General features: G+C 49.3%; 4 protein-coding genes across 4 annotated transcripts; 2 read left to right on the plus strand and 2 right to left on the minus strand.

The window, feature by feature from the left end:
- Positions 1-698: 698 nt before the first annotated feature.
- Positions 699-2,735, plus strand: LOC127765103 (dynamin-related protein 4C). Its single transcript, XM_052289932.1, has one exon. The coding sequence runs from the start codon at positions 699-701 to the stop codon at positions 2,733-2,735; it is 2,037 nt and encodes a 678-aa protein (XP_052145892.1).
- Positions 2,736-3,204: 469 nt separating this feature from the next.
- On the minus strand, positions 3,205-7,750 carry LOC127768650 (putative metallophosphoesterase At3g03305). The gene is made up of 4 exons (XM_052294272.1): positions 7,410-7,750; positions 6,040-6,281; positions 3,563-5,083; positions 3,205-3,483 (listed from the first exon to the last, which is right to left on the minus strand). The coding sequence occupies exons 1-4, from the start codon at positions 7,678-7,680 to the stop codon at positions 3,328-3,330; spliced, it is 2,190 nt and encodes a 729-aa protein (XP_052150232.1). The 5' UTR covers positions 7,681-7,750; the 3' UTR covers positions 3,205-3,327.
- Positions 7,751-10,403: 2,653 nt separating this feature from the next.
- On the minus strand, positions 10,404-11,396 carry LOC127768574 (uncharacterized). The gene has a single exon (XM_052294182.1). It carries the CDS (start codon positions 11,222-11,224, stop codon positions 10,964-10,966), a length of 261 nt encoding a protein of 86 aa, XP_052150142.1. The 5' UTR covers positions 11,225-11,396; the 3' UTR covers positions 10,404-10,963.
- A 10,748-nt stretch (positions 11,397-22,144) lies between these two features.
- LOC127765977 (transcription factor bHLH30-like) lies at positions 22,145-25,050 on the plus strand. The gene is made up of 2 exons (XM_052290963.1): positions 22,145-23,121; positions 24,422-25,050. The coding sequence occupies exons 1-2, from the start codon at positions 22,432-22,434 to the stop codon at positions 24,959-24,961; spliced, it is 1,230 nt and encodes a 409-aa protein (XP_052146923.1). The 5' UTR covers positions 22,145-22,431; the 3' UTR covers positions 24,962-25,050.

Genomic DNA, 25,050 nt, shown 5'->3' on the forward strand with positions numbered 1-25,050 from the left:
GGTCGAGCACGTGGTGTGCGCGAGCGCTGCAGGCGACACGCGCGAACAAAGACCTCAAAGATGGAACCTCGTCGAATTGCTCGCGCGCTGCCAGCAGTGATCAGGCGGGGTCACCGACGTGCGGAGGCCCACGGAGCTCCGGGCATCGTCGGCCGGCGAGATGAGCTGGCCGTACAGGCGATCCAGGGATCGGGTCGCCGCGCACCATCCAATCGAGGTGCGGGCTGCGTCTTGACCTATTTTTCACGCGGGCCCCTCCGGAGTACTTCACGATTGTTTATGGGCTGAAAGTTAGATCGGGCTGAATGAGAACTGGTCCTTGCCAAAGTGAGCCTTTCAGTAATGGGCCAATCCACGGGCCGGTAGTAGAGTAGCCCAATCGGTGTCTAAAAAGCAGCCCACCTTTCTCCAGGAGAACAAGACAAAGCTCGAAAAGCGAAAAGACGCGCTCGTCGGCTCGTGTACTGAACTTTCGCTTCACCGCGGCCGCCGCTCCGATTCCCGGCGCGCGCAAACCCCCCTCGTCTTCCGAGAAGGGATTCCAGTGCGCGGCGCTCCACCTCCCGGGCAATCATTCTCCCACCCATCCCCGCCATTAAAACCCTCCTCACCGGCGTGGCACAACTCACAACCACAGCGATCTCCTTCCCCTGCTTCTTCCAATCGCCCTGACGCCACCCACACTAGCTGCTGCACCCATGTCCAAGAAGCTGCTTCCGATCATGGCGACCAAGAGCGCGAAGGATTTGGTTGGCGACTCCAAGGCCTTGGTCGCAGCCAGTGACGTCGTCACCGGCAGCGCCATCGCGGAGTCCTACAACGACCAGATCCGCCCGCTCCTCGACGCCGTCGACCGGCTGCGCCACCTCAAGGTGACGCAGGAGGGGATCCAGCTGCCGACCATCGTCGTGGTGGGCGACCAGTCCAGCGGCAAGTCGAGCGTGCTCGAGTCGCTCGCCGGCATCAGCCTCCCGCGAGGCCAGGGCATCTGCACCCGCGTGCCGCTCGTCATGCGGCTCCAGGACGACCCCTCCGCCGACTCGCCCAAGCTGCAGCTGGAGCACAGCAACGGCCGCGTGGTGACCACCTCGGAGGCCAAGGTCGCGGACGCCATCAACGCCGCCACGGCCGAGATCGCCGGGAGCGGCAAGGGCATCTCCGACGCGCCCATCACCCTCGTCGTGCGGAAGCGCGGCGTCCCCGACCTCACACTCGTCGACCTCCCCGGCATCACGCGCGTCCCCGTCCAGGGCCAGCCCGACGACATCTACGACCAGATCGCGAAGATCATCAAGGAGTATATCGCGCCGAAGGAGAGCATCATCCTCAACGTGCTCTCCGCCACCGTCGACTTCCCGACGTGCGAGTCCATCCGCATGTCGCAGCAGGTTGACCGCACCGGGGAGCGCACGCTCGCCGTCGTCACCAAGGCGGACAAGGCCCCCGAGGGCCTGCTCGAGAAGGTGACCATGGACGACGTCAACATCGGCCTCGGCTACGTCTGCGTCCGCAACCGCATTGGCGAGGAGACGTACGACCAGGCGCGCGTCGAGGAGGAGCGGCTGTTCAAGTATCATCCCCTCCTCTCCAAGATCGACAAGTCCATGGTCGGCATCCCGGTGCTCGCGCAGAGGCTGATGCAGATTCAGGCGACCATCATCGCCAAATGCCTCCCGGACATCGTCAAGCAGATCAACGACCGCCTCAGTCGCCACAGCAGCGAGCTGGACCAGATGCCGCCGGACCTCAACAACGTCGCCGACGCGGTGAGGGCTTTCTTTCACATCGTCAAGCAGGTGTGCGCCTCGCTCGAGAAGGTGCTCGTCCGCGGCGAGTTCGACGAGTTCCCCGACGACCGCCATTTCCACGGCACCGCACGCATCGCCGAGAAGATGGACGGCTACAAGAGGAGGCTTCCCGCGGAGTGCCCGAAGAGCAGCGACGACGACGCCATGTTCCTGATGGAGGAGGTGCGCGTCCTGGAGGAGACCAAGGGGATCAACCTCCCCAACTTCCTCCTGAGGTCCGCGTTCCTCGTCTTGCTCAAGAAGAAGGTGGAGACCGTCATGCACGTGCCGCACGAGCTCGTGAACGAGGTGTGGGGTTACGTGGAGGATGTGGTGATGAACATCCTTCTCAAGCACTCCGAGAACTTCCCCCAGGTGCAGCCGTCGTGCCGCCGCGCCGTGCAGACACTGATGGACAAGGCGCGGGCGCGGTCGGCGCAGCACGTCAAGGAGCTGATCGAGATGGAGCTCGTCTCCGACTACACGGCGAACCCGGATTACATGAGGACGTGGACGGAGATCATGGAGGGCCACGATAGTTTCATGGAGGCCGTGGAGGACGGCTCCAAGCCCGCGAGGATCACCCTGGAGGGCTTTGGGGAGGTGGACGTTTCGCACCTGAGGGCGCACGCCGGCTTGGCCGGGCAGGCGTTCGACCTGAGGGCGCGGCTCACCGCGTACTGGAGGAGCATCGTGCTCCGCCTCGTCGACGGGCTGGCGCTGCACGTGCTTCGGGGCGTCAAGCGCCTCGTGGAGCACGACCTTGAGGCGGAGCTCGCGGATGAGCTCCTGGGCAACAAGATGGCCGGCGTGGAGAGGATGCTGGCGCCGTCGCCGAGCACCGGCGCCAAGCGCGAGCGCCTGAAGAAGAGCATCGTCCTGCTGCGGCAGTCCAAGGAGGTTGTCGCGAACATCATGGACAGGATCAGCGCCGCAGGTGAAGTTTAGGCTGTTGCCTTAGGTCAAAACTTTGGATTTATGGTGTTGCCATGTGCTGTTGTGGCGTGTTGCTAGCTGTGAACCTAAGTTGACTGCCGTCTGCTGTTATGGTTAACTTTTGATTCGTAATGTTGCGGTGGGCATATGCATCACTAATTGTCCTGTTTTGTTTAACTGAAACATATATGTATCAGCGCTGATACATATATGTATGCAAAAATCGTACTAATTTATCGTATGCATTGTAATTTTCTATAAGTATCTTTAGTATGGATAAAGCCCAAGTATTGCTGGGTCTAGTGAGGAAAACACCTATATATTTCCTTGTTTATTTTTGCCCGGATGTTGAACGCAAGTTAGTAAATCTGAAAGCATTACAAACTTACAATCCAATATTACAAAATATAGAATTTTAAAAATGTACTCTTAGAATAAATAAATTTTACAAAATATAGAATTTTACGTGAATTGCCGTCCATGAAATGAAATTGACACTTTATTAACTGAAACATCGAGTAACTGTACAAAGCTTTTTGTTGGTGATAAACGATTCACACCACGTTCAAGTACAACAAAAGGACAGTACCTTTCACGCCCTTATCTAATATACTCGTGCTTCAAAAATAGCTGACAGCACTAATGTGTTGGGCATTGTACAATAGGCAGTAGCACTTAATAATAACAACGGCATCCACGTTACTGGAGGAGAAAAGGCTACTGGTTTGGCTCCATAAGCTGACATTAGCCTTGAGGAAAGCTGCAAGATATGCAATTCAACATTTAAGACATGAAATTGATGGTACAGTCTGCAGATGGCGTTTTAGATAGGTACGCACCTTCAAATGTATCACCGCAATGAGACAGCACAACAATAGGAGCACCCTCCTTGTCCAGCCGCCACAGAATTTCATTACCTTTGAGAGAATTTTCTTGTCTGAGAGGTTCGCTAAAGACACTGAAGCACTTGGCAGTAGATATCCTGACTCAGGGTTTGAATTTGTTGGGTTGACCGTGTTTTCTGTTCTTCTGCTGTGCCGCAAACAAGCAACAGCCTTCTCTGCAAACAAACTATATATTACAACTACAACAGGGACAACCACCAGGTATAGGAAAGGCAGTGTAATAACCAGCACATCTGGGTTGCTCGATTTGTTCCAGGTCAAGTCTTCACCAAGAGATGGGATGCTCCATCCGGATAAGTACATTTGAGCAATTTCTCCTTTCTCAGATGTCGCATGACCCCAAAACCATGGCATTTCAATAAGCCAAATAACATATATGAGCAAAGAAAACCAGATGGGTCTATTCCTTGCACCCTCCATTAGAAACCAGACCAACCAAAAGTAAGCTTTCCTCGGCTGGATAGGGGATAGCATAACTGACACGGTCCATCTTTGGTATGTCAAACTTTTCTTCATAAAATGATACAGCAATTTGGGAGCAAACAATAGTACAATTATGAAGGCAAAATTACTCCACAGAAGAACTTGATACATGTCTTCCCATTGGACTTCAAAAATCAAGTAGTTCAGACATGGACGTGATTGAATTTGCACTTTACCCTCAACTGAAAATGGTCGTCGCTCGCTTGATGTCTTCCCACCCTGAGAATCCTGAGCAAAAACTTGCAACCAGTAGCGAGTAGGGGATGGACTTTTGTAGTTTTCAGCATTCCATTCCGCATGGAACAAAGGTTTGTGAACAGATGGTGTGGCAACAAGCTGCAGTGGTATTTCTTCAACTATCTTAAACTCATTATGAGAGTCAAAAACTCTTGCACTCACATTGCGGATCACCTGATTAGAGAAAACAAGAACATTTATATCATTTCTCGTTGACCAATTCATTGATTCCAATGTATTCATACTTCTTGAATCTGTTGGGTATGTGATCAAGATGGAAGTTTGGAATGCCTGTTTTAGTGTGTGGTCTATGAAAGAGATTGCACCTCCATCAATTGCTAAAATCCTCATCAGTCTTGACTCTTTCCAGTCTCCAAGTTCCCATTCCCAATAGCTTGTTTTCTGCTCTTGTGTTGTTGCACTCATTTCATGAAACCGCCAAAGCTGCTTACTAATTTTCGCGTGCAGATGGCCACATAGATATGCTGAAATTGACTGCTTTGCAAATGTACTTTCATAACGTTGTCCTTTTTGAGATGAAGTAGTGAATGACATAGGGTAATGTCCAAAAACTACTTTTGTTATTGGAACATTGGAATGATTGGACCAGTATTGAAGTTCTGAATTAACAGCGTCTATCCTCTTATCAGTAGGATGGCCAAATAAATTAGCTGGATATCGAATGCCAATACTCATTGTATCATCTATGCCAAGGAAGAGATAATTCCTGCGTCCCTACAGTACCTTTTAGGATAAAATTCAGGCCCAGCATTGTAAGCAGAATTAGCAGAGATGCGTGGCATATAAATGGTACAAGAATTTTGACAATGTATTATGCACAGATAATCCAACATAGACAATGTGTTATGCACAGATAGCCCAACATAAAAAAAAAAATCTCCTCTAGTACTGTTATGACACCATTAGAAATCTATATAAGTGCTAGAGACAAAGTGGGTTACGGAAATTATAAGGCACAGATAAGACATAATTTGATTCGTAATAGCTGCCAAAGATAAATAGAGTTATAGTTTAGTAAATTTAACTACCATTGTAGGTTGACACAGGCCAGTTATGGTTTAAGTGCTGAATGTATAGCCACCTTCATCTGTCCTGCTATTGAGTGTACATTAAGCGAGTCTGAAGGTGCATTGACATCAGTATAGCACACTACATCATTATTGTTACATATAAATGCAATTATTAGTAAATTATAATTGATGGTCAAGTCTAGTTAGCAAGAGCTGTTCTCCATTGAGTAAGATGGTTTAGTGCTATGTTCAAGCTTATCGTACATTTCTGCTTCAAGTATCATCAGTATGATATTGAAGCATGATGTATTTGTAGTACTACATGCCCAGTATCACACGAGAGTAATATTTATTATGGACCAATAGATATTGTTCTACCAGCTAACCAAAGAGGACGTTCAATAATCAAGGCAGAGGAGCATTAATTCTGTGCACAGTAATCAGCGGTATAAAGTGCAGGTCAATGTTCAACTGAAGCTCTGACAGCAAATATGTTATAGTATGCTTTACATCTTCAAAGAAGCAGAATATAGAACTGGATTAATTGAAAGATAACTGTACACTGGATTATGCGCATGACAAATAATAAGTCATGATAAACGACTATGAACAAAATTAATTGTGCCTAACAAGGAGATCAGACAAGAAGATAAGGAGTACCTGAAGCAAAATGCTACTGATGGTGCTTAATCGGTCAAGCTGTGAGTTCACACTGTAAGTTGAGAAGAAATCCAATTTTCCTCCCCTATAGGGAACTCCATATGTATCATGATTACCTCTAATATCAAATATCCTGCTCTTATCAATACCACCTATTCCAACAATTGCATCAATAGCTTTTTTGTATGTAATCCATTCCCTCTCATCTTGTCTTGACGTAGTTTTTCTCCTATTCTTTGCATCTTGTTAACATCCCACGAAAAAACTGGAAATTATTATACAGTCATAGGAATATATAAAACTACAAGAACAACATATACATTCAATTGCATCAACCATATATGTGCTTGTTTCATTTCCTTATTATTCTAGCAAGGGCTTTCTGTCTAACAAATTAACATGTACACTCAAGGTGAAAAAAGGAAATGCATTATAGCAAGGGACGAAAATTGAAGTTATCCAAATTTACTACCAAATCAACTTTCCAATATTTGACCTTCCACATACAAATAAATATTTTCCAAATATAAAAAATACAGTTAGTAATGTTTTCAAGTGATTTGGGATTTATCTCCATTTGTTGTAACAAAGCAGCTTTCATGTATGTCGCCATTAGATACGATATTGGAGAATTTAATGGTTTATACAACAAATTCAGAGTCATATTCTTCATGCAAATAGTTGAAATGAATGTTAGGCCAATAACTCCAGGATATTTCCAGAATATGTTTATGGATGTTACGCTAGCTGAGTTTATTAGAAAAATGATCTACTAACCTTATGGTAGTTTGTAAGTTGTATGCTTTACCTTGCATTAACTAATGAAGCTATTCTGAAGTTTCATGGCATGGAGCCATGGACTCTGAGTTACTGTATCATTTGATCTTTTTAGGCAATACTTGGCAACCACAAATACAAATTCAACCTGCCTACGCTACATGGAAATGAATCAGAATTTTCTGCAGATTCTCATTAACAGAACATGATATTCCTTCGTAGTCAGTGCCATCATGTACTAGATGGGATTAGTTCAGAAGTACATGCGCATTTAACAGCACAACTGTAACAAAAAGCTCATGCTGTGAGCATAATTTCCCACATAGCTAATCGAGTTCACAGCTTATACGGAAGTTGATTCTACGTTCACAGCATAGCTAATCGAGTTTATATACTGCTATTTCCCACATATAACAATACCACTCAACACCGATCACTTGCAATATGTCAAAACCAGAGTAGATACGGTCTATTTCTCGGCAGTTGCCATGCTCCTTACCAAACAACTGTACAAAATGGATGCATGAAGGAACAATTCGTGACTTTTTTTTAATCAAATTTGACGATACATGAGAAGGGGGCTCGCCGCTCACCTGTGATGTCGCCGGTGACGAGGAGCAGGTGGGGGCGGATGGCGCGCAGGGCGGGGCCGAGGATGCTCGCGAGGTCGTCGGCGCGGTCGGGGTGGTAGGCGCTGATGTGGAGGTCGCTGACCTGCACCACCCACGCCACGTCGCCGTCCATGGAGAAGGCCGACCTCGCCACCGAGGCAAGGTCGTCGGCGACCACCAGCCACGGGGCACACAGCCGGTGGAGGGCGAGCAGCAGCAGAAGAACCAGCGGGGAGCGGAGGTGCGAGGCCATCGCTGGGCGGTGAACGGGTTCGGGATCCGGCGCGGCGGGGAATCTCTACGCCGACGCGTCCCGTGGTGCGGTGGTGCCGTGTCGGGGAGGAAGAGTGCCCGGCCTGGTGGGCCGTGGGCCACCCGAGCCTTAAGACGAACCAGTGACTTGGCCCAGAACCGGAACTGGATACCCATGACCACGGTCATGTGGGCCCATCACGCATGGGCGGAACCACGGACGTGCCGGCCTTTTACATGTTGGGCTGAAACGTTATAGGCTAGGCCTGATGGGCCTCCGTCCTCGGCCATGGGCCCGTTAATCTTCGTCGTCGTGGTCGTGCCCATTGGCCAGTCTGTGGCACTGTGCTCTATAGGCCGTATGATGAAAAAGAAAATGATCTCTCGAGAAGAACACCGAGGCCAGAGCAAGCAGGGACTACAGATCCAACAGCGAGAGATCAATCCATCAGCGCAGCTGACCTTACGCGGTCTCAGCTGACCGATGGATCGATCAGGGCAGCCAATGCGGCCGGGGTGGCCACGGTTCCACCTCACGTGACCTCATTAATGGCGGCAGCAAACATTCAACGCTTTCGAAGCGATAAACAAAAGCCCGGGAAACCGTGGCGACCCAGCCACTGGTCGGCGCTGGGCTCCCCTCGCTCCAGCCCCAGCGCGCGCGGGCTATGCATCCGTCATGCATTTGCATGGACGCTGGCTTGGAATCTCTTGAGCTGCGTGACCAAAATGGGTTTTCAAGCCCGGCTCTGGCTTAATTAAGGTGAGAAAGATACCGCACTTCTATGACATTTATTTCCACCTCGCGCTTCCATGGGCAGGGTTAACCTCGACGCAGCTGGCATGGATTGAAGATTTACGTGTGCTTGACCGGAGTAAACCATGGAGTATGTATGTTGTAATGTTCTTCCTTTGCACATAAGCTACCTGATGACTGGAGTACAAAAACATTGCGTTAACCTGAGGCAATACTTTTTTTTTAGAATGGTACCTGAGGCAATACTTCAAATTTTGTTAGTCTATTCCTAACCATTATCTTACCCTGTCTTGGGATTCCACGACAGTCAAATCTTGCAAAGCATCTTCAGCAAAGGGCTAATTAGTTCATGTTTAGTACAAATCTGGAACCGAGATAGCTATCACATCGTGGCTAAGGTTTACTACTCTTCCTAAGCATCTTGTCAAGGTTTTTACCTCCATCTTGAACTGTGCAGGACTATATATGCAGTGCTGCAGAGTGCAGACGCGGTGAAATACAAAAGTGTGCGCACTCCTATGCTCACCAGTCCATTTTGACCTTGGATTAAACTAGTACTACTAAGATTAAGCTCTCGTAGATCATGACTTAGAGCTTGGATGCACCCGGATCCATCGATCGGTGAAAGATAGGGCGCGCAGCGCATGCGTCGTGGTTAGTGCAGGTGTAGATGGGAGAAAGGGGAGATATGGATCTAGCTGAAGCGACATGAGCGCACCTTCTCCGGCGTCTTGTGCGTTAAGTTGCCCAAGCGCACACGCTCTAGGCTCGCTAGCTGCATACAAAGACCCGCACGATCGAGTGCGCTGCCAAGAGGAAAAGGCCACAAGATGCTTCCCTATGAACGTTGAATCCCAGAAAGATGGTTCCGTTTGAACAACGGAATAGATGCACTCCAAACAAGGATCAATTTACAGTAGTATAATATATAGAGAGAGTATTTAAATTAGATATCAAACCGCGAGTTGAGTGTATATAGTATATAACGTGTGATCTTAATCTGGAAACAGCTATGGAAATTAAAACTATTGTTGTTTGTGTACTGCAGTTGGTACTACTGAATTCCTAGCCATGTGGGTATTGGTCGCCGTTTCCGGCCTTGAGAACAGCACTGGAGTTTGGAACTGTATGCGTAAAGACTGATGCGTTTTTTTAATCTGCAGTTGGCCTTGGGTGTCTGAACGATCTCTGATTAAAATGATCAAGTCAAATTCCACGGTCGCAACGGACGTCGACGAAGCTAGTGCTACTGTATCAGACCATAGGACTCACTTTGGACTGTTCCTGCAGGACGGTGGCCACTAATAACTGCCACACTGGTATACGTACGTACTCTTTCTGTTTCGAAATATTTGACGCCGTTGACTTTTTATTATATGTTTGACCGTTCGTCTTACTCAAAAAATTTAAGTAATTATTAATTCTTTTCCTATGATTTGATTCATTGTTAAATATATTTTTATGTAGGCATATAATTTTACATATCTCACAAAAATTTTTTAACAAGACGAACGGTCAAACATGTGCTAAAAAGTCAACCGTGTTAAACATTTCGAAACGGATGGAGTAATACAATTAACGGCTTCGCGTGCAGGCATACACGTACAATGCGTCTTTTCTCATCTTCGCGAAGGATGCCCAGCGAGCGCGCAAATGACACACTGACAGACATGTATTGCAGGAACATGTGCAATATCTGTCAGCTAACAATATCTTACACTACGTTGGTAAAAATCTAGCACCAAAATAAGGTTGCGGACAAAAAATAGCTATCCCCTCCGTTGACACAGCACTTCTGCTGCTAGAGATTGGAGAAGTCAGCTAGTGTAAGCCTATATGTAAGTGGCAGGCGAAGGTGTTTACATTGACCAGCCTGTTTTGTCAACAAATTGGTATTCCTGTGTATATTTAAGAGCGAGTTGAATAGAGATAGCATATATAGGCTCTTTAAGGGACTATCTAAAAAATCGTCTAATTTGAAGAAGTTTCCAATGTAATCGATCCTAAAGTTACATGTATAGAAGAATGCACAGAATAGACATATATGTGCATTTTTATTGCTAGAAAAGAAGAAACAAATGAGTACATGAACGTTTTTACTTGAAGCATTGATCAATTCGCAACCATGACATGCTAAAAACAAGAAGAGCATAGTATATCTAGCTGTGGCTAGCTACGTAAAGCATGTGGCACTCCACAGTACCCTTCTCATTCAGCTTCATTTCTCCTCTCGGATCACAGCTTCGACAGATCAAAGAGAAACAAAAAAAAAAGTGTGGAGAAGAAAAGAAGCAGAATCAGAAGCTTACGGTGGCGGCGGTCGCGCCATTGCCGATCTCTCCACCGCCACCCCTTTCCGCTTGGCTGCTCTCTGCTCTCTTACGGTCTCACCAAGGAGCAGCAGTAGCTAGCTAGCTTCTTCATATGCATGGCTTCCCTGACAGCTTAACTCGCTTGTTCCTCGCTTCTCACATGCTACCGAACGCTGCGTCGCTCACCTTCCCAGCTGCTGCTCGCTCGATGATTGTCATCTGTTGTGCAGCGGATTTGCACCGGTGGGCACCTTCCGCTTGCTGTCACCGACAAGCTCGGCCGCGGTCGGCGATGGCGAGGGGGCCATCGGTAGCGGCGCCACGGCCACGAACGCCGACGTGCGGGCGGCGTCGACTGCCAAGAAGACGGTGGAGCCGAGGAACGAGGAGTATACAAGCACGGCGACGAGGAGCCACGGCCCGAGCAGCCCACCTGCAGCCGCCGCCGCCGGTCTCTGTCTCCGGCGCAGGACCATCTCAGATGCCGCTACTCGGTGGCCGCACGTACGCCACGCGCGCACGACCGCAGGCGATCGCCGCCTGTCGCTTGCTGTAGCTGATGGAGGGTAGCTTTGGCCTTCGGGAGGGAGGAGGGAGGCTGTTTTTTTTTTTTTTTTTTTTTGAGAGCGGTGGAGGGAGGCTGTTGATGCGAGGAGTACGAGCGTTGCATTTGCTGGGAAAGCTGAGAGGGGAGTATAAAAGTAGCGAGGCGAGCGAGACGGGGATCTGACGCAACGTGGACAAATCAGATCGAGTCGCAGGCAGGTACGGCTGCCTGTTAGGCGGCACCGTGGCAAGTACAACTAGGATCCGAATCCTCTTCAAGTAGCAAGGAGGCTTTGTAGCAACGGTGTTGGATCAAACTGTACGAAAAGTTAGCTAATTCATTCTCCCTTTACCCAAAATAATTACACATAGTATATGATGTGACATATTCTAGAACTAAAAAGCTACTTTTTTAGAAATAAATTTTCGTTAATCCAGCTAGAATATCCATAAAGGATATATACACAGCAAAAAACAAAATACAAAAGCACTTGACTTACATCTCAACAAGAAAGAGAACACACAACCATAAAAACGAAAATCCTACTACCTTAGACCCTGCTTCGTGACATCACCTTCTCAAACAGCCAGATTCGATGAGTGGAAATCGCCTAGTCGCCACTGCCCCTAGTGTGTCGTTGTTGCGAATCTCCGTTAGTGCCATTTTCAACCGCTTCAGGTGAGCTAACGTCACGCGCCGCCGATTAGCCCACCTTCATTCATCGTCGTCTAGTTAGAACTAGCTGACAAGACACAAGCTGACGAGATCCACTTTCGCTTCGCCAGATTCCTCTACCGCCCATAGGGCCGCCGCCATTGACGGGATTCTTTTCCGCCTCCCGAACTCCCAGGCCGCCGCTGCCACTAGGGCTACCACCGCCGCCACCGGGACCCACATTCACCTCCTTGCCGAGAACCTTGCGCCAGCACTCAGGCCGCCGCTATCCCAGGCCGTTGCTACCCCTGGAGCCGTCGTCGCCGAAGAGATTTTTAAGCCTGGACTCCTAGGCTGCCGTTGCTAACATGATCACCAGTACTAGAATATGTTGCATCCTATATTAGATATACTTATTTTGGGACAGTGGACATCATTTGGAATTTGGGCTCTTCTATCTTCGACTTATTTTTTTCTTTATTTATTTTATTTTGGTTTTTCCCTCTTCTTCTATCCATATCCTCTAAGTACAACGTTTGCATCAATAGAGAACCTTTTCCCACGAACATTGTACCGCGTGCATTACTTAGAACAATAGGAAAGTAACCACGGAGTAACTCTATAAGGTTACTCCGTACAGATATTTGGGCGAAGCAGAACTTGTCCAGTCCCTGTACGGTTATATCTCCACCAAAAATCAGCCTCATGAAGATATTTAATCGCGCTAAAATACCATATTTGCCAGGTTCCAAGTCTCAATCAAAATTAAAAATATATTGTAGTATTTGCCAACAGATATCCCTCGAGGGCAGTACTTGATTTAATTTTGACCGGTGAGATAACAGAACAACTGATGACGTACGTTGTCCTGTTCGATTCGTACTTCCACTCTCTTCCTATGCATTGATCCATGCCATTATAATTTTATAAAATTTAAAATATGTCATCGGTATCTCAATGATATGTAGGACCCACATGAGTCAATGACATGTGGGTCAGAATGGTATATCTTAAATTTTATAAAATTGTAATGGCATGGTTTCAATTTTCCCTTGATAACAATACAAGCAAAGTATGGCAGCTATTCCTTCCATTTCAAAACAAACAAACTTGACATAAAACATCAATAGATAATGTTACTCCCTCCGTCCCATAATATAAGGGATTTTGACTTTTTAGTTATATTGTTTGAACATTCATCTTATTTAAAAAAATTTGAAATTACTCCCTCCATCCCATAATATAAGGGATTTTGAGTTTTTGCTTGCAACGTTTAACCACTCGTCTTATTCAAAATTTTTTGAAATTATTAATTATTTTATTTGTGACTTACTTTATTATCCACAGTAATTTAAGCACAACTTTTTGTTTTTTATATCTGCAAAAAAAAATTGAATAAGACGAGTGGACAAACGTTATAAGCAAAAACTGAAAATCCCTTATATTGTGGGACGGAGGGAGTATTATTTATTTTATTTGTGATTTATTTTATTATCCAAAGTACTTTAAGTATAACTTTTTGTTTTTTATATTTGCACAAATTTTTTAATAAGACGAGTGGTCAAACAGTATAAGAATATTATAGAACGTAGGGAGTATATTATATCTTAGCTTGATTTATTTTAGGACACAGCGAGTATGCTAGCTTTATGGAGTACTCTGTATCATCTCCTGTAGTAAAGCATCTGTTATTGTTTGGCTAGGTACTCCTATAGGGGAGTACTTAGTTCCGGGGTCCGGGTGGCCTGCAGGCTGCAGGGCCACTTATCATGTTCCAGTATACTAATGTCCCTACGTACGCACTACGCAGTACCGCCAGTATACACGACTAGCTTCTCATCACTCTTTAGGATGGCCGGCTGGTACATGTAGGATCACTGTAGGGCTACGTCACACAATGCAGCTCTTCTTTCTTGTAGTGAAAAAAAATAAATTTTCCAGCTACTCCATGAGAGATTATTTGGAGCTCCAGGATTATGTACTTCACAACTCCAAAATTATGTTTTCTCAAAAAAAAAATTCTTAAACTGTATTGTCTAGATGACTTGTTATAATCTACTTCATTCCTGTAAAATCAAGTAGTTAATCTTGGTAATAATCTGCTTCAAATATAACCTAAATGTTTGAGCATTTTTCAAACCAGATCTATATTTTTTTTAAAGAAGAAAAACAGAGCTAAACGATGAGAAGTTTCTACTACCGGCGGGTCAGACGGGGAGTTCACGTGAGACCAGGTTCGGCTGCACCGCTGCAGGTTGAGCTGGGTCAAACGTGAGGGCGGCAGGGTCTCAACACTGCATTCTACTACCTCCGTTCTAAGCAACTTCAATAGAAAGGCTAAATGACTCGCCAAGTTAAAATTTAGCAAGTATAAAAAAAAAAACTCTCCAAGAGCCTCTCTATGTGGTTAGCCAAACCATTCGGATGGCTAAATCATACCCCTCACTAGCCAAACTTGGAGAGTCTCTTTGCCTAGCTATTTGTGGGCCCCACCACTCCACCTTCCACCCCATCTCTCTCCATCTCCCCTGGCTAGAGCAAGAAGGCAGCGACGGCGCCACTTGTGAACGGCGACGGCTACGAACCGCACGACGGCGACGGCACAGAGGAGAGAGGCACCAGAGCCAGCCACGACCGCCGCCGCCGTCCGCGTCGTCCCCAGCCGCGACCGCCGCCGCCGTCCGCGTCGTCTCCAGCCGCGCCGGCGAGGGATGGAGGGCGTGGCGGTGAGAGAGGAGCGAGGGAGGCCGGTGAGGAGTGAATCTGCGCGCTACAGCCTGCTGGCTCGGCGCCGTCTTCGCTTGCTGCTGTCCCCTGGCCCGCCTCCCGCGCCCACGAGTCGCCGCCGTCCGCCGCCACCTCGCGCGCCCGCCTCCGCTGTCCGCCGTTGCTACATCCGAGGTAGAAGGGAGGAAGAAGGGGATGTATGGGGAATGTGGTGGAAAAATGGTAGTATAGGCTGACATATGGGTCCCATTTGTAATAGATTTATAATGGAGATAGTAGATGGAGAGGCAGTTGGAGTAAACCACGAGTTTGACTTGCCAAATTAGATGAAAAGTTGACCAAATAGACATTTGGAGAGTCAGATTTAGATAGACCATTGGAGATGCTCTAAAATATAGCTATTTCTAGCATAGTACATTGTCTCAAAATTAAGTTATTTCTCCACCTACCTCTTCCTGTCAATTAATCACAACCATTCTTCTTCACCGACTTTCTCTTTTTAAACAATCATATACTTTCTACAATCATTCTCATCTACTTTTTTAATACCTGTGCCAATATTAAAAATAGGTATATTTTGAGATGGAGGAAGTAGTACAAAGTCTACTATCGATATTTCGCGTGCATACAAGACTAAACTTAGAGTAAGCCGTACTGCCGTAATAGCATCAGCCGCCCGCAATGCCGCATATACCGCCGGTTTGGCGTCGAGAGCCCAGCTCGAAATTTGCCGGCCGGCAAAGTCTCGCTAAGTCCGCCGAATCGCCGATGCCGGAAGCGGCCTGTCCAGCAGCAAAAAACGCAGAAAGATATTAGCTCATCTTACCCTTTACACATGGGCCAGCCCAAACAGATCGATGCAAATCTGGCCAACCGATAATTGGGCCAAAACTTTTTCGCGGTGCCAATGGGCTAGGGGCACCAATGGGAAAGGAATAGGAAAAAGTCCACTTTGACACCCTTAATTATCGGTGGAACCTAATTCGTGACTCTCAAACGTAAAACCGGATAAGACGACTCCCCGAACTATTGAAACCGGTGCAATTTGACTCCCTTAGCGGTTTTGGAGGGCGGTTTTGCTGATGTGGCGCTGATGTGTCGATGCTGACCTAGTCTTTGTCTTACGTGGTGCTTACGTGGCATTCGAATTAAAAAATATATATATGGGACCCATATGTCATTCACACAAAAAATAATATTGTGGGACCCACTGACATGTGGGGCTCACATGTCATCCTCTCTCTCTCTCTCTCTCTTCTTTTCACCGGTCTGCAAGGGCGAGAGCTGGACAAGCGGCGGCGGTCGGCGGCAGGCAAGCGACACTAGGGGTCTAGGGCAGCGGCGGCGGCGGTCGAGGGAATGGTCGGCGGTGGCAGCGGCGGGGCCAAATCTTCCTCTTCCCTCTCTCTCCCTCATCTCTTTCTCCCCCGTTTGTGTGGTCGGCGGCGGCGGGATGACGACCGGCGGCTGACGCCTCCACCATGCCGCGCAGCAGCCGGCCAGCCTCATCGCGGCGCACCGGTAGGAACGCCCTCGCCGCGCACGGTGACGACGCCACCATGACGCCGCAGGTGCCCATCTTTAGGTACATGACGGGCCCGTACTTGCACGCTAGCGACACCAGGTCGGCGTGCGGGGCCAGGCCGACGAGCGGCAGCGCGCCGAGGACGGGGACGCTCGGGGGTCCCGGGGGAGGCTGCAGCCACCGCCGGGGGAGGGCGGTCAGTAGGAGCGGAGGGAGAGGTGGAGGAGGAGGCAGAGGAAGGCGGCGGAGAGCACGACGGGGTCGGTGCAGAGCGCGGCGAGCTCCATGGCACCTGGAGCGACGAGGCGGGGCGGCAACGGCGCCGTGGGGAGGGACGGGCGAGGACGTCGACGATTCGCGGGGGAGAGAAAGAGAGGCGGCGAGGGGGACTCCGCTCCGGGCTGGGTGAACTCTAACCGGGATGGGGTTGGAGGAGGCGCCGGCCACCGCTGCTCCGGCTCCCGTCCGCCGCTGCCGCCGACGATCTGGACCCTGCTTCGGCCTTCGCCCGCCCACCCTCCCACCGCCGGCCCCTATCCCACGCTCGCGAACAAAAAGAGAGAGAAAGAGAGGGGGAGGTTGAAGAAGGTAGATAAGAGAGGATGACATGTGGGTCCCACAATATATTTTATTCTGTGTGAATGACAGATGGGTCCCACATATATTTTTTTAATTTGAATGCCACGTAAGCGCCACGTGAGACGAATACTAGGTCAACATCGACACGTCAGCGCCACATCAGCAAAACCGCCCTCCAAAACCGCTGAGGGAGTCAAATTGAACCGGTTTCAATAGTTTGGGGAGTCGTCTTATCCGGTTTTGCGGTTGAGGGTCACGAATTAGATTCCGCCGATAATTAAGGGAGTCAAAGTGGACTTTTTCCAAAGGAATAAGGCTGTGTTTGAGAGGAAGGGGAAAATGACTAAGAAGATATTCAAAACGAGGTAAGCCATTAACACATAATTAATAAAATATTAATTATTTTAAATTTAAAAAATGGATTAATATGATTTTTTAAAGCAACTATTCCATATAGATTTTTTTTTGAAAGAACACACCGTTTAGTATTTCGGGAAGTGTGTGTGCAGAAAACAATAGAAACGTCTCTCAATCCGTCAACTTCTGCCCTTAATGGAATCATGTCTCTCAAATCGCAATACTGGATATAACGCATCCTCCATCTTTGAAAACCGGTGTAAATCGAGTCCCTCGGCGGTTCGGCTAGTGTTTTTGTCCTACGTGGCATCCATATGGCATGCTGACTTGGTTTTTGTCTTATGTGACAATGATGTGGCGCTTACGTGGCGCTAAAATAAAAATAAAAAACTAAATGGAACCTGTGCCACTAAAATAAAAATAAAAAATTTTAATGGGACCCACATGTTAGTGAAAAAAATTAGAAAATAATGGACCCACATGTCAGTCTCTTTTCCTCCTTCTCTCTGACAGTGGCGGTTGACAAGCTCGCCAGCTCATCCATGGGAAGGCAGCGGTCGACGAGAAGGGGGCAACAATGGCAGAGACGGCCGAAGGATGAACTCGAGCGACTATCGGTGAGTGTGACAACGGTTGACGATGACATGGTCATCCGCGGTCCTCTCCTCCCCTCCCCCTCCACTCCCATCCCCAACCTCTTGTTCCCCCTCCCATCCCGGCGATAATGAGCTCTACCAGGCTGCCGCACGCTGATGTGGCGGTTTCAATGCTTGGATGCGCACCTCCTACCACAACTAGTTCTTATTGAGCCAGCCTCCATAGGGTGCGAAACTAATAGAGTGGCAACCACCGGATCCCCTCCTACTAGGCAACAACACCCACTTCGTGCGCTCCTCGTCACCGGATCCCCTCCCATTGGCCTATCTTCGGGGATTACGATGTCTCCGTTGCAGTCATTGTGTTTTTCGCTGCGTCGTTAGGAGGAATCGATTGTTGCAACTCCACTGCTCCTTAGATCCGGGCAACGCAACTGAGATTTATGGGCGATGTGGCGGGGCTCTGTCGTGGGCACAACGCGGCCCTCGCCAACCCACCGTCCCCCGTCGCCATCGATGTCTTTCTGTCCGCTGGGAGAGAGAGATAGAGAGATAGAGAGAGAGAGAGAGAGAGAGTAGGGAGAGGGAGGGGAGGAGAAATTGTCACCACCGCCACCGTTCACTAACGCCCATCCACACCCCTTATCCCAACTCCCTCCCACCCTAGCCACACCGCTTGCCTCCGTAGCCGCCATCGCCGCGCGTGCAAGCTTTGACTGCGAGAGGAAGAAGAAGAAGAGAAGGAGAAGTGGGGCTGACAAGTAGGCTCCATTGTTTTTATGTTTTTATTCTTGTCACTTAATTATATGTGGAATCCATTTCTATTTTTAAGTCATTTGACGATTGAGTTGCTATGTCAGCATACTTGGACCAAGTTAACATAGCACGTCAGCAAAACCACTTCTCTAAAACCATCGAAGGAGTTAATTTTCACCGGATTTGTGGTTAAGGAATGCGATTCGATCAAGGGCTAGAGATGAGGGAGGAAAAATAATGTATTTATTCCAACGGAAAATAATGATATCTTTTTTTTGAGATTCCAAAGGGAGTTCTTCAAAAAATTGATTATTATAGATCACGTTTCTTTTGGCAAGGTGATGATCATAAGAAAAAATATAGACTAACAAGATGGGATATAATTTGTCAACCCAAAGACCAAGGGGGTTTAGGTGTTCATAATTTGGAGATCCAAAATAAATGTCTTTTGAGTAAATGTTTGTTCAAGTTAATAAATGAGCAAGGGGTTTGGCAGGACTTATTGAAAAAGAAGTATCTCTCTAACCATTCTATAACTCAAGTTGATAGGAAACCAGGGGATTCTCATTTCTGGTCAGGTCTCATGAAAGTTAAAAATACTTTCTTAAATATGGGTTCCTGGATTGTGAATAATGGGGAACAAACTAGATTTTGGGAAGATAAATGGATAGGTAACATAGCTTTTAAAGATAAGTATCCGTCTCTATATGCCATTGTTCGAAGGAAGAATTCTTCAATTGCTAATGTTATGAGATCTGTTCCGCTGAATGTTTTTTTTAGGAGAGCTTTGGTTGGTCAGAATTTAGCAAATTGGCATAACTTGTGTGCTTCTATTGTGCATATTCAGTTGAGTCAACTGAATGATCGTTTTCGATGGAATTATCATCAAAATGATCAATTTACTGTACGGATAATGTATTTAGCCTTAATAAACAATAATTATATTGAGAGAAACAAGATTATTTGGAAACTTAGGATGCCTCTTAAGATGAAGATCTTTATGTGGTAATTGCTTAAAGGGGTTGTATTAACTAAAGATAATTTGGCAAGGACGAATTGGAATGGTAGCTTGAGATGTTATTTCTGTATGAAAAATGAAACTACTCAACATCTTTTTGTGGAGTGTCATTATGCAAAGTTTTTATGGAGAGCAGTTCAATTTTCTTTTGGTCTTTACCTTCCTCATGGTATATCTCATATTTTTGATAATTGGCTTCTGGGGGTGGAAAACAAAAGAAGAAAACTTGTTCTCATAGGAGCATCTGCTATATGTTGGGCTCTATGGTTGAGTAGGAATGATGTCATTTTTGACAAGTCACCATCTATTTCATATATGTAAGTAGTTTTCAGGGCAACACATTGGCTCCGGTTTTGGGTACAACTACAAAAGTGTGAGGAAGATAGTGAGCTTTTAAAGGCTGCATGCCGTATTCTTGAGACAACGGTTATGTAACTTTTTGTCAATTTTGGATGGAGGTTCACAAACAGAATTCAATAATTGTGTACTCTTTATCTTGTGTTGGCAGTCTTTAGGTTGTTTCTTATTGATGGTTGGTTTCATCTTTTAAGTTTCTTTGAACTTCACTCATTTTGAGTGTGAGATTGTAATAATTGACTGTAGCTCTTTGAGCAAAGACCGGGATGCTCTATTCTATTATTAAAAAAAAAAAGACATACTAGGCCGATGAGATACAGCTTACCGGCTATATAGCCCATCATGGATCAGAGGGGCAGTTACCTCATACTCCTGACCTCGGAACGCCCAATCCAACTGACGAAGCTTCTCTCTTGAACTCTATCTAAAATAAAGGTATGCAGAACTATCCAAACTAGGCCGCTCAAAATTAATTCAGGCTGGCCACTGATTCTATCAAGAAACTATCCTCTTCACTTTTGAGCCCCCTACTAACTGGAATATATATATATATATATACCCTCTGCAAAACGAACTTTTTTTAGAGTATAAAACCTGCAAAAAGGAGCTGTGGAGACCGATCCGGAGATCTGGAACTTCATTTTAGCCTTCACAGTTCACGCACATTGCTCTTCCAATTTCCGCAAAGGAAGCCCAGAGGCGGCAAAAGGAACTACGCAGTGGGCCGTCCCTACAGGTGGATCATTTCCGTGAGGATACACCCGAGAAACATAAATACAAGCACAGCACAGTAACGCAGTAGTACCAGTACTCTCTATATACTGGAGTAGCTAGCCAACGAAGAACACAGAAGCGAGAGACAACGAGCTAGCTAGGGAGGAGTGAATGCGGCGGATCCACGCCATGATGAGCCCTCTCCCGTCGTTTTGCCTCGATCCATCTCGGGCCAACTCTCTCTCTCTCTCCCCCATGCATGCGTGCATTTCCCAGCCAAGCTCTGAACAAAACTGCAGCTAGCTAGCGAGGAGCGCGCTAGCTCGAACCACCACTCGATCGATCGCGATGGATCACGTTGCATGACGCATGCACACAACATGGTCCATGGCCATGAGCTCATGCATGCAGCGCCCGCCCAGCCGGGCTGCGCGCATGCCACTCGTCGCGCGCCTGTGCCTGGTCGTCGGCCTGACGCGCGCGCGCGCGCGAGCGTACGGTACGAGATTACGCCTGCCCGCCTGCGCCAAGTTGGGCACTGCACGGTGCCGAACACGCAGCACGCAAGCGCGGCCGGCGCGGGGGGGGGGGGGGGGGGGGGGGGGGGGCGAAGCGAGCGCCTGCGCGGTGTACGAGGGAGAAGGCGAGAGGGATCGATGCGGTATCAGGGGAGGTGGGAAACTGTAGGAAGCTGCTACTTGTCCCCTTGCGCCTCGTCCCGCGCTAAAATTGACACAGGCCAGCCCGGCGGCATGATCGTGTTGTCGCGGGCGGGGGCCTGGCGGGCATCATGGCGATTGGCGCCGGCCGGCCGGGCCGGGGACGTGGCCGGGGATCGCATTCCGTTTTCGCTTGCCTGGACGAAGCTACTAGTTCTATAGCTAGCTTAATCATGGGCTAAGATTTGAACTCGATAACCATGCCGTTGTCGATCGATGGGGCATGAGTGCTGCCATTAGCCCGCTGTTTGCGTGGATCCTGTTTTGTTTTTCTCGCTCAATACATAATCCTGCGCCCACGCAGCTGCTCTGGTAAAAACCAATATGTTAAGCGTACGCTGGCTAGCTGCATGCACCACACCACAGCCACAGGCGAGGAGTGTATTCCAAGACAAAATGATTGTGTCTCTCGGGGAGGCGTGGATTGGTAAAGCGGAGCGCGGGGTGCTGCAGAACATGGGCCTTGACCGAGCCATTCAGGCGTCCATCCACACACAAGCACTACTACCCGCTGCACTGTACGTAGGAGGACTCTTCTACTCTCTCGTCCTCTCTCTCCTTCCATGCAAAATCTTTTGCCTTTTCCCTCGGCTCTCGGTCTCTCTTTCCCAGCTAGCGCCCTTTTGCCATCTTCCAGGCCTGATCGACCAGCTCCATTTCCACACTCCCTTTCCCCTCCTGTCTCCATTACTCCAGCCTAGTAATTATATTACCCTACTAGCCTTTGCCCCCACAAAGCCATCGAAAGGCGTGGCAGCCAAGTAACACCAGTAGCTACCATCAGGTCAGGGCCGGTCAGTGCCAGGTCTAGAGGTAGTACCCCCGCCGGCCGGGGGCGAATGAAGCGAGAAAAGGCGAGGCCTTTTGGTGTATATGTATAATCAGGGGGGAGGCCGCCATAATTCTTGCGAGCGCCCGGCGAGATCATAAGCGAAAGACAAAAAGGCCGAAAGGCGCATCATGCTGCCACATGCCACACCCTATACAAAAGGTAGCCCTAGACACACCCTGCAGAAGCATCCATCTCCCTCCCACACGCAAGCCCCGGGTACTACGCTGCCCGTCCAGCGTTCAATCGATCGATCGATCCCCGCGGCTCGGTTTGCGTTGCGTTCTTCCAGATCGATTTGATAGATGGGTGCTCATGGAGACCACCGCCACCACCACCACCATCAAGAAGCCGGGGTGCTCGTCGACGAGGAGGAGGAGGAGGTGATCGAGCAGGCTTGCGGTGGCCCGACGAGCGGCGTGGTGGAGCAAGAGGTGGGGGGAGACGGTGGTGGAGTGTGCCAAGATGCTGCCGGCATGGTGTTCGAGGCGACCAGTAGCGTCGGGAGCGTGAGCGCCACCATGGGGCCGCCGCCGATCATGTGCTGGCCACCGCCGGCGCAGCCTGTCCACGGTGCAATCCACCACCACCACAACCTAGGCGGCGGCGGCGGCCAGCAGAGCCCGTTCTTCCCGCTGCTGCCGCCCCTGCCCCCTCAGCCCCCGCCGCCGCCCCCGTTCTTCGCCGACTTCTACGCGCGGCGGGCGCTCCAGTACGCGTACGACCACTCCGGCGGCGCGTCGTCGTCGTCCGACCCGCTCGGCCTCGGCGGGCTCTACATGGGTCACCACGGCTCCCACGTCGCCGGCATGATGATGCCGCCGCCCTTCGCTCCGTCGCCGTTCGGCGACCTCGGCCGGATGACCGCGCAGGAGATCATGGACGCCAAGGCGCTGGCCGCGTCCAAGAGCCACAGCGAGGCCGAGCGCCGCCGCCGCGAGCGGATCAACGCGCACCTCGCCCGCCTCCGCAGCCTCCTCCCCAACACAACCAAGGTAGTAGTAGTACAGTCCATATCCCCGTCATAAATTCATGCATGCAATGCATATCCCCACGGTGCAACTACATGACCCAACCAAAACACGCGCGAACCCCATGGCTGGCACTGGCTCGTCATCCGATAGCGCTGCTAGTAAATAGGGGGGAGCTAGGAGACAAGCGAAGGGAGGGGAGCCGCCTAGTTGACGCGCAAAAGAGAGACCAGGAAGGACACGAAAAGCTTGCGACGCGCGCAGGAGTTCATGCTGGCCTCTCCGAGGAGAGACAAACACGAGAGCTTGTGTCAGACACAGATGAGAGCTAGTAGTAGTAGAAGCAGGCAGCAGCAGCGGCAAAGATAAAAAGAAAGCCGACCATCTCGAGAGATCCTGCTTTGCTACCTCCCCCTACTTCCAAGAATCCCAACCCAGATATTCTCTGCGAGCCCCTACTCCAAAACCACTCACGTTATCCTATGCCACTCAGCCTAATTCCCTGCCTGCCTTGTGCTAATTAAACCGTTACATTATCGTTATCGAGGGAAACAATATATAGGAGTACACTCTTCCTCCCTTTTTGCATCTATGAAACTTTTACTTTTCTACTACTGTTCTTTACCTGAAAAGAAAATTCTGTTAGATCTATATGTAGGCTGAAAGGTCGTTATGGATTTCCAAGTGCCTAGTGAGTGCACTGTACATAGGATTATTTGTTCCAGATTCGCCAATAACCTAGTAGTAGTACTCTGCGAGATGGCGGACGGCAGATTTGACGACCGCATGTTGGCGTGACAAGGGAAGAAGTATAAACAATGGGGAGTGGTGATGGTTAGATGCCCCACTTAACACCAAAAGGACGAACACGGCTCGCTTGTGGAAGCGCGCGTGCGTGCGAGCACCATCAACAGCATGCATGCTAGCTAAGCTAGCTGCGAGGCCATGCACGCACTAGCATTTTGCAATTGATTACGCGGTGTTTGTGCTCCTAGTTGGCAGAGATCGAGAGTAGTGTGAGTCCCACGCTTGGATCGGAGAGGAGAGGAGAGGAGGCATGCATGCCACGGCACGCACCGCGCCCCGGCCCCCTAACCCCTTTTGCACCCTGCATGCGTACTCCCTCCCCCCATCCGTTCCATCTCATCATTCCCCCCATTCGCCCACCCCCATTAGCACGCGGTAGACACAGCAGTTTAACTAATTTAACTACTGCTGCTTGGCTGATCGAGCTCTCGCCGCCGTGCGTTTTCTTCCTTGTGATTTACTCATTGATCGACAATGCGCGCGCTTACATGTTGGTGCGGTGTGTGTGTGGGTGCAGACGGACAAGGCGTCGCTGCTCGCGGAGGTGATCCAGCACGTCAAGGAGCTGAAGCGGCAGACGTCGGAGATCACGGAGGAGGCGTGCCCGCTCCCCACCGAGTCGGACGAGCTCACCGTCGACGCATCGAGCGACGAGGACGGGCGCCTCGTCGTGCGCGCGTCGCTCTGCTGCGACGACCGCACCGACCTCCTGCCGGACCTCATCCGCGCGCTCAAGGCGCTCCGGCTGCGCGCGCTCAAGGCCGAGATCACCACACTCGGCGGCCGCGTCAAGAACGTGCTCGTCGTCACCGGGGACGACAGCGCCGCCGCCGCCGCCTGCGCGGGGACGGACGGGGACGGCGAGCAGCAGGAGGAGGCGATGCAGGCGCCCATGTCGCCGCAGCACACGGTCGCGTCCATCCAGGACGCGCTGCGCGCCGTCATGGAGCGGACGGCGTCGGCCACCGAGGAGTCCGGGGGGTCGGGCGCCGGCGGTGGGCTCAAGCGGCAGCGCACCACGAGCCTCTCGGCGATCCTAGAGAACAGGTCTATCTAAGCAAGCATCCACACATGATGAGATGTGCAAAACGAAACGAAAAAAAAAAAACAGTAAAAACAACGTACACCACACCACAGTCCACACTA

The sequence above is a fragment of the Oryza glaberrima genome, chromosome 3 (assembly GCF_000147395.1).
Source record: "Oryza glaberrima chromosome 3, OglaRS2, whole genome shotgun sequence".
Taxonomy (NCBI): Eukaryota; Viridiplantae; Streptophyta; class Magnoliopsida; order Poales; family Poaceae; genus Oryza; species Oryza glaberrima.

Coding starts and splice junctions, on each gene's coding strand:
- LOC127768650 (XM_052294272.1), bottom strand. CDS start 7,680: ATGGCCTCGCACCTCCGCTCCCCGCTGGTTCTTCTGCTGCTGCTCGCC. Junction 5,084..6,039: donor TCAGTAGCATTTTGCTTCAG/GTACTCCTTATC, acceptor AAGGTACTGTAG/GGACGCAGGAATTATCTCTT. Junction 3,484..3,562: donor TTGCGGTGATACATTTGAAG/GTGCGTACCTAT, acceptor CATATCTTGCAG/CTTTCCTCAAGGCTAATGTC.
- LOC127768574 (XM_052294182.1), bottom strand. CDS start 11,224: ATGGTCCTGCGCCGGAGACAGAGACCGGCGGCGGCGGCTGCAGGTGGG.
- LOC127765977 (XM_052290963.1), top strand. CDS start 22,432: ATGGGTGCTCATGGAGACCACCGCCACCACCACCACCATCAAGAAGCC. Junction 23,122..24,421: donor TCCTCCCCAACACAACCAAG/GTAGTAGTAGTA, acceptor GTGTGGGTGCAG/ACGGACAAGGCGTCGCTGCT.
- LOC127765103 (XM_052289932.1), top strand. CDS start 699: ATGTCCAAGAAGCTGCTTCCGATCATGGCGACCAAGAGCGCGAAGGAT.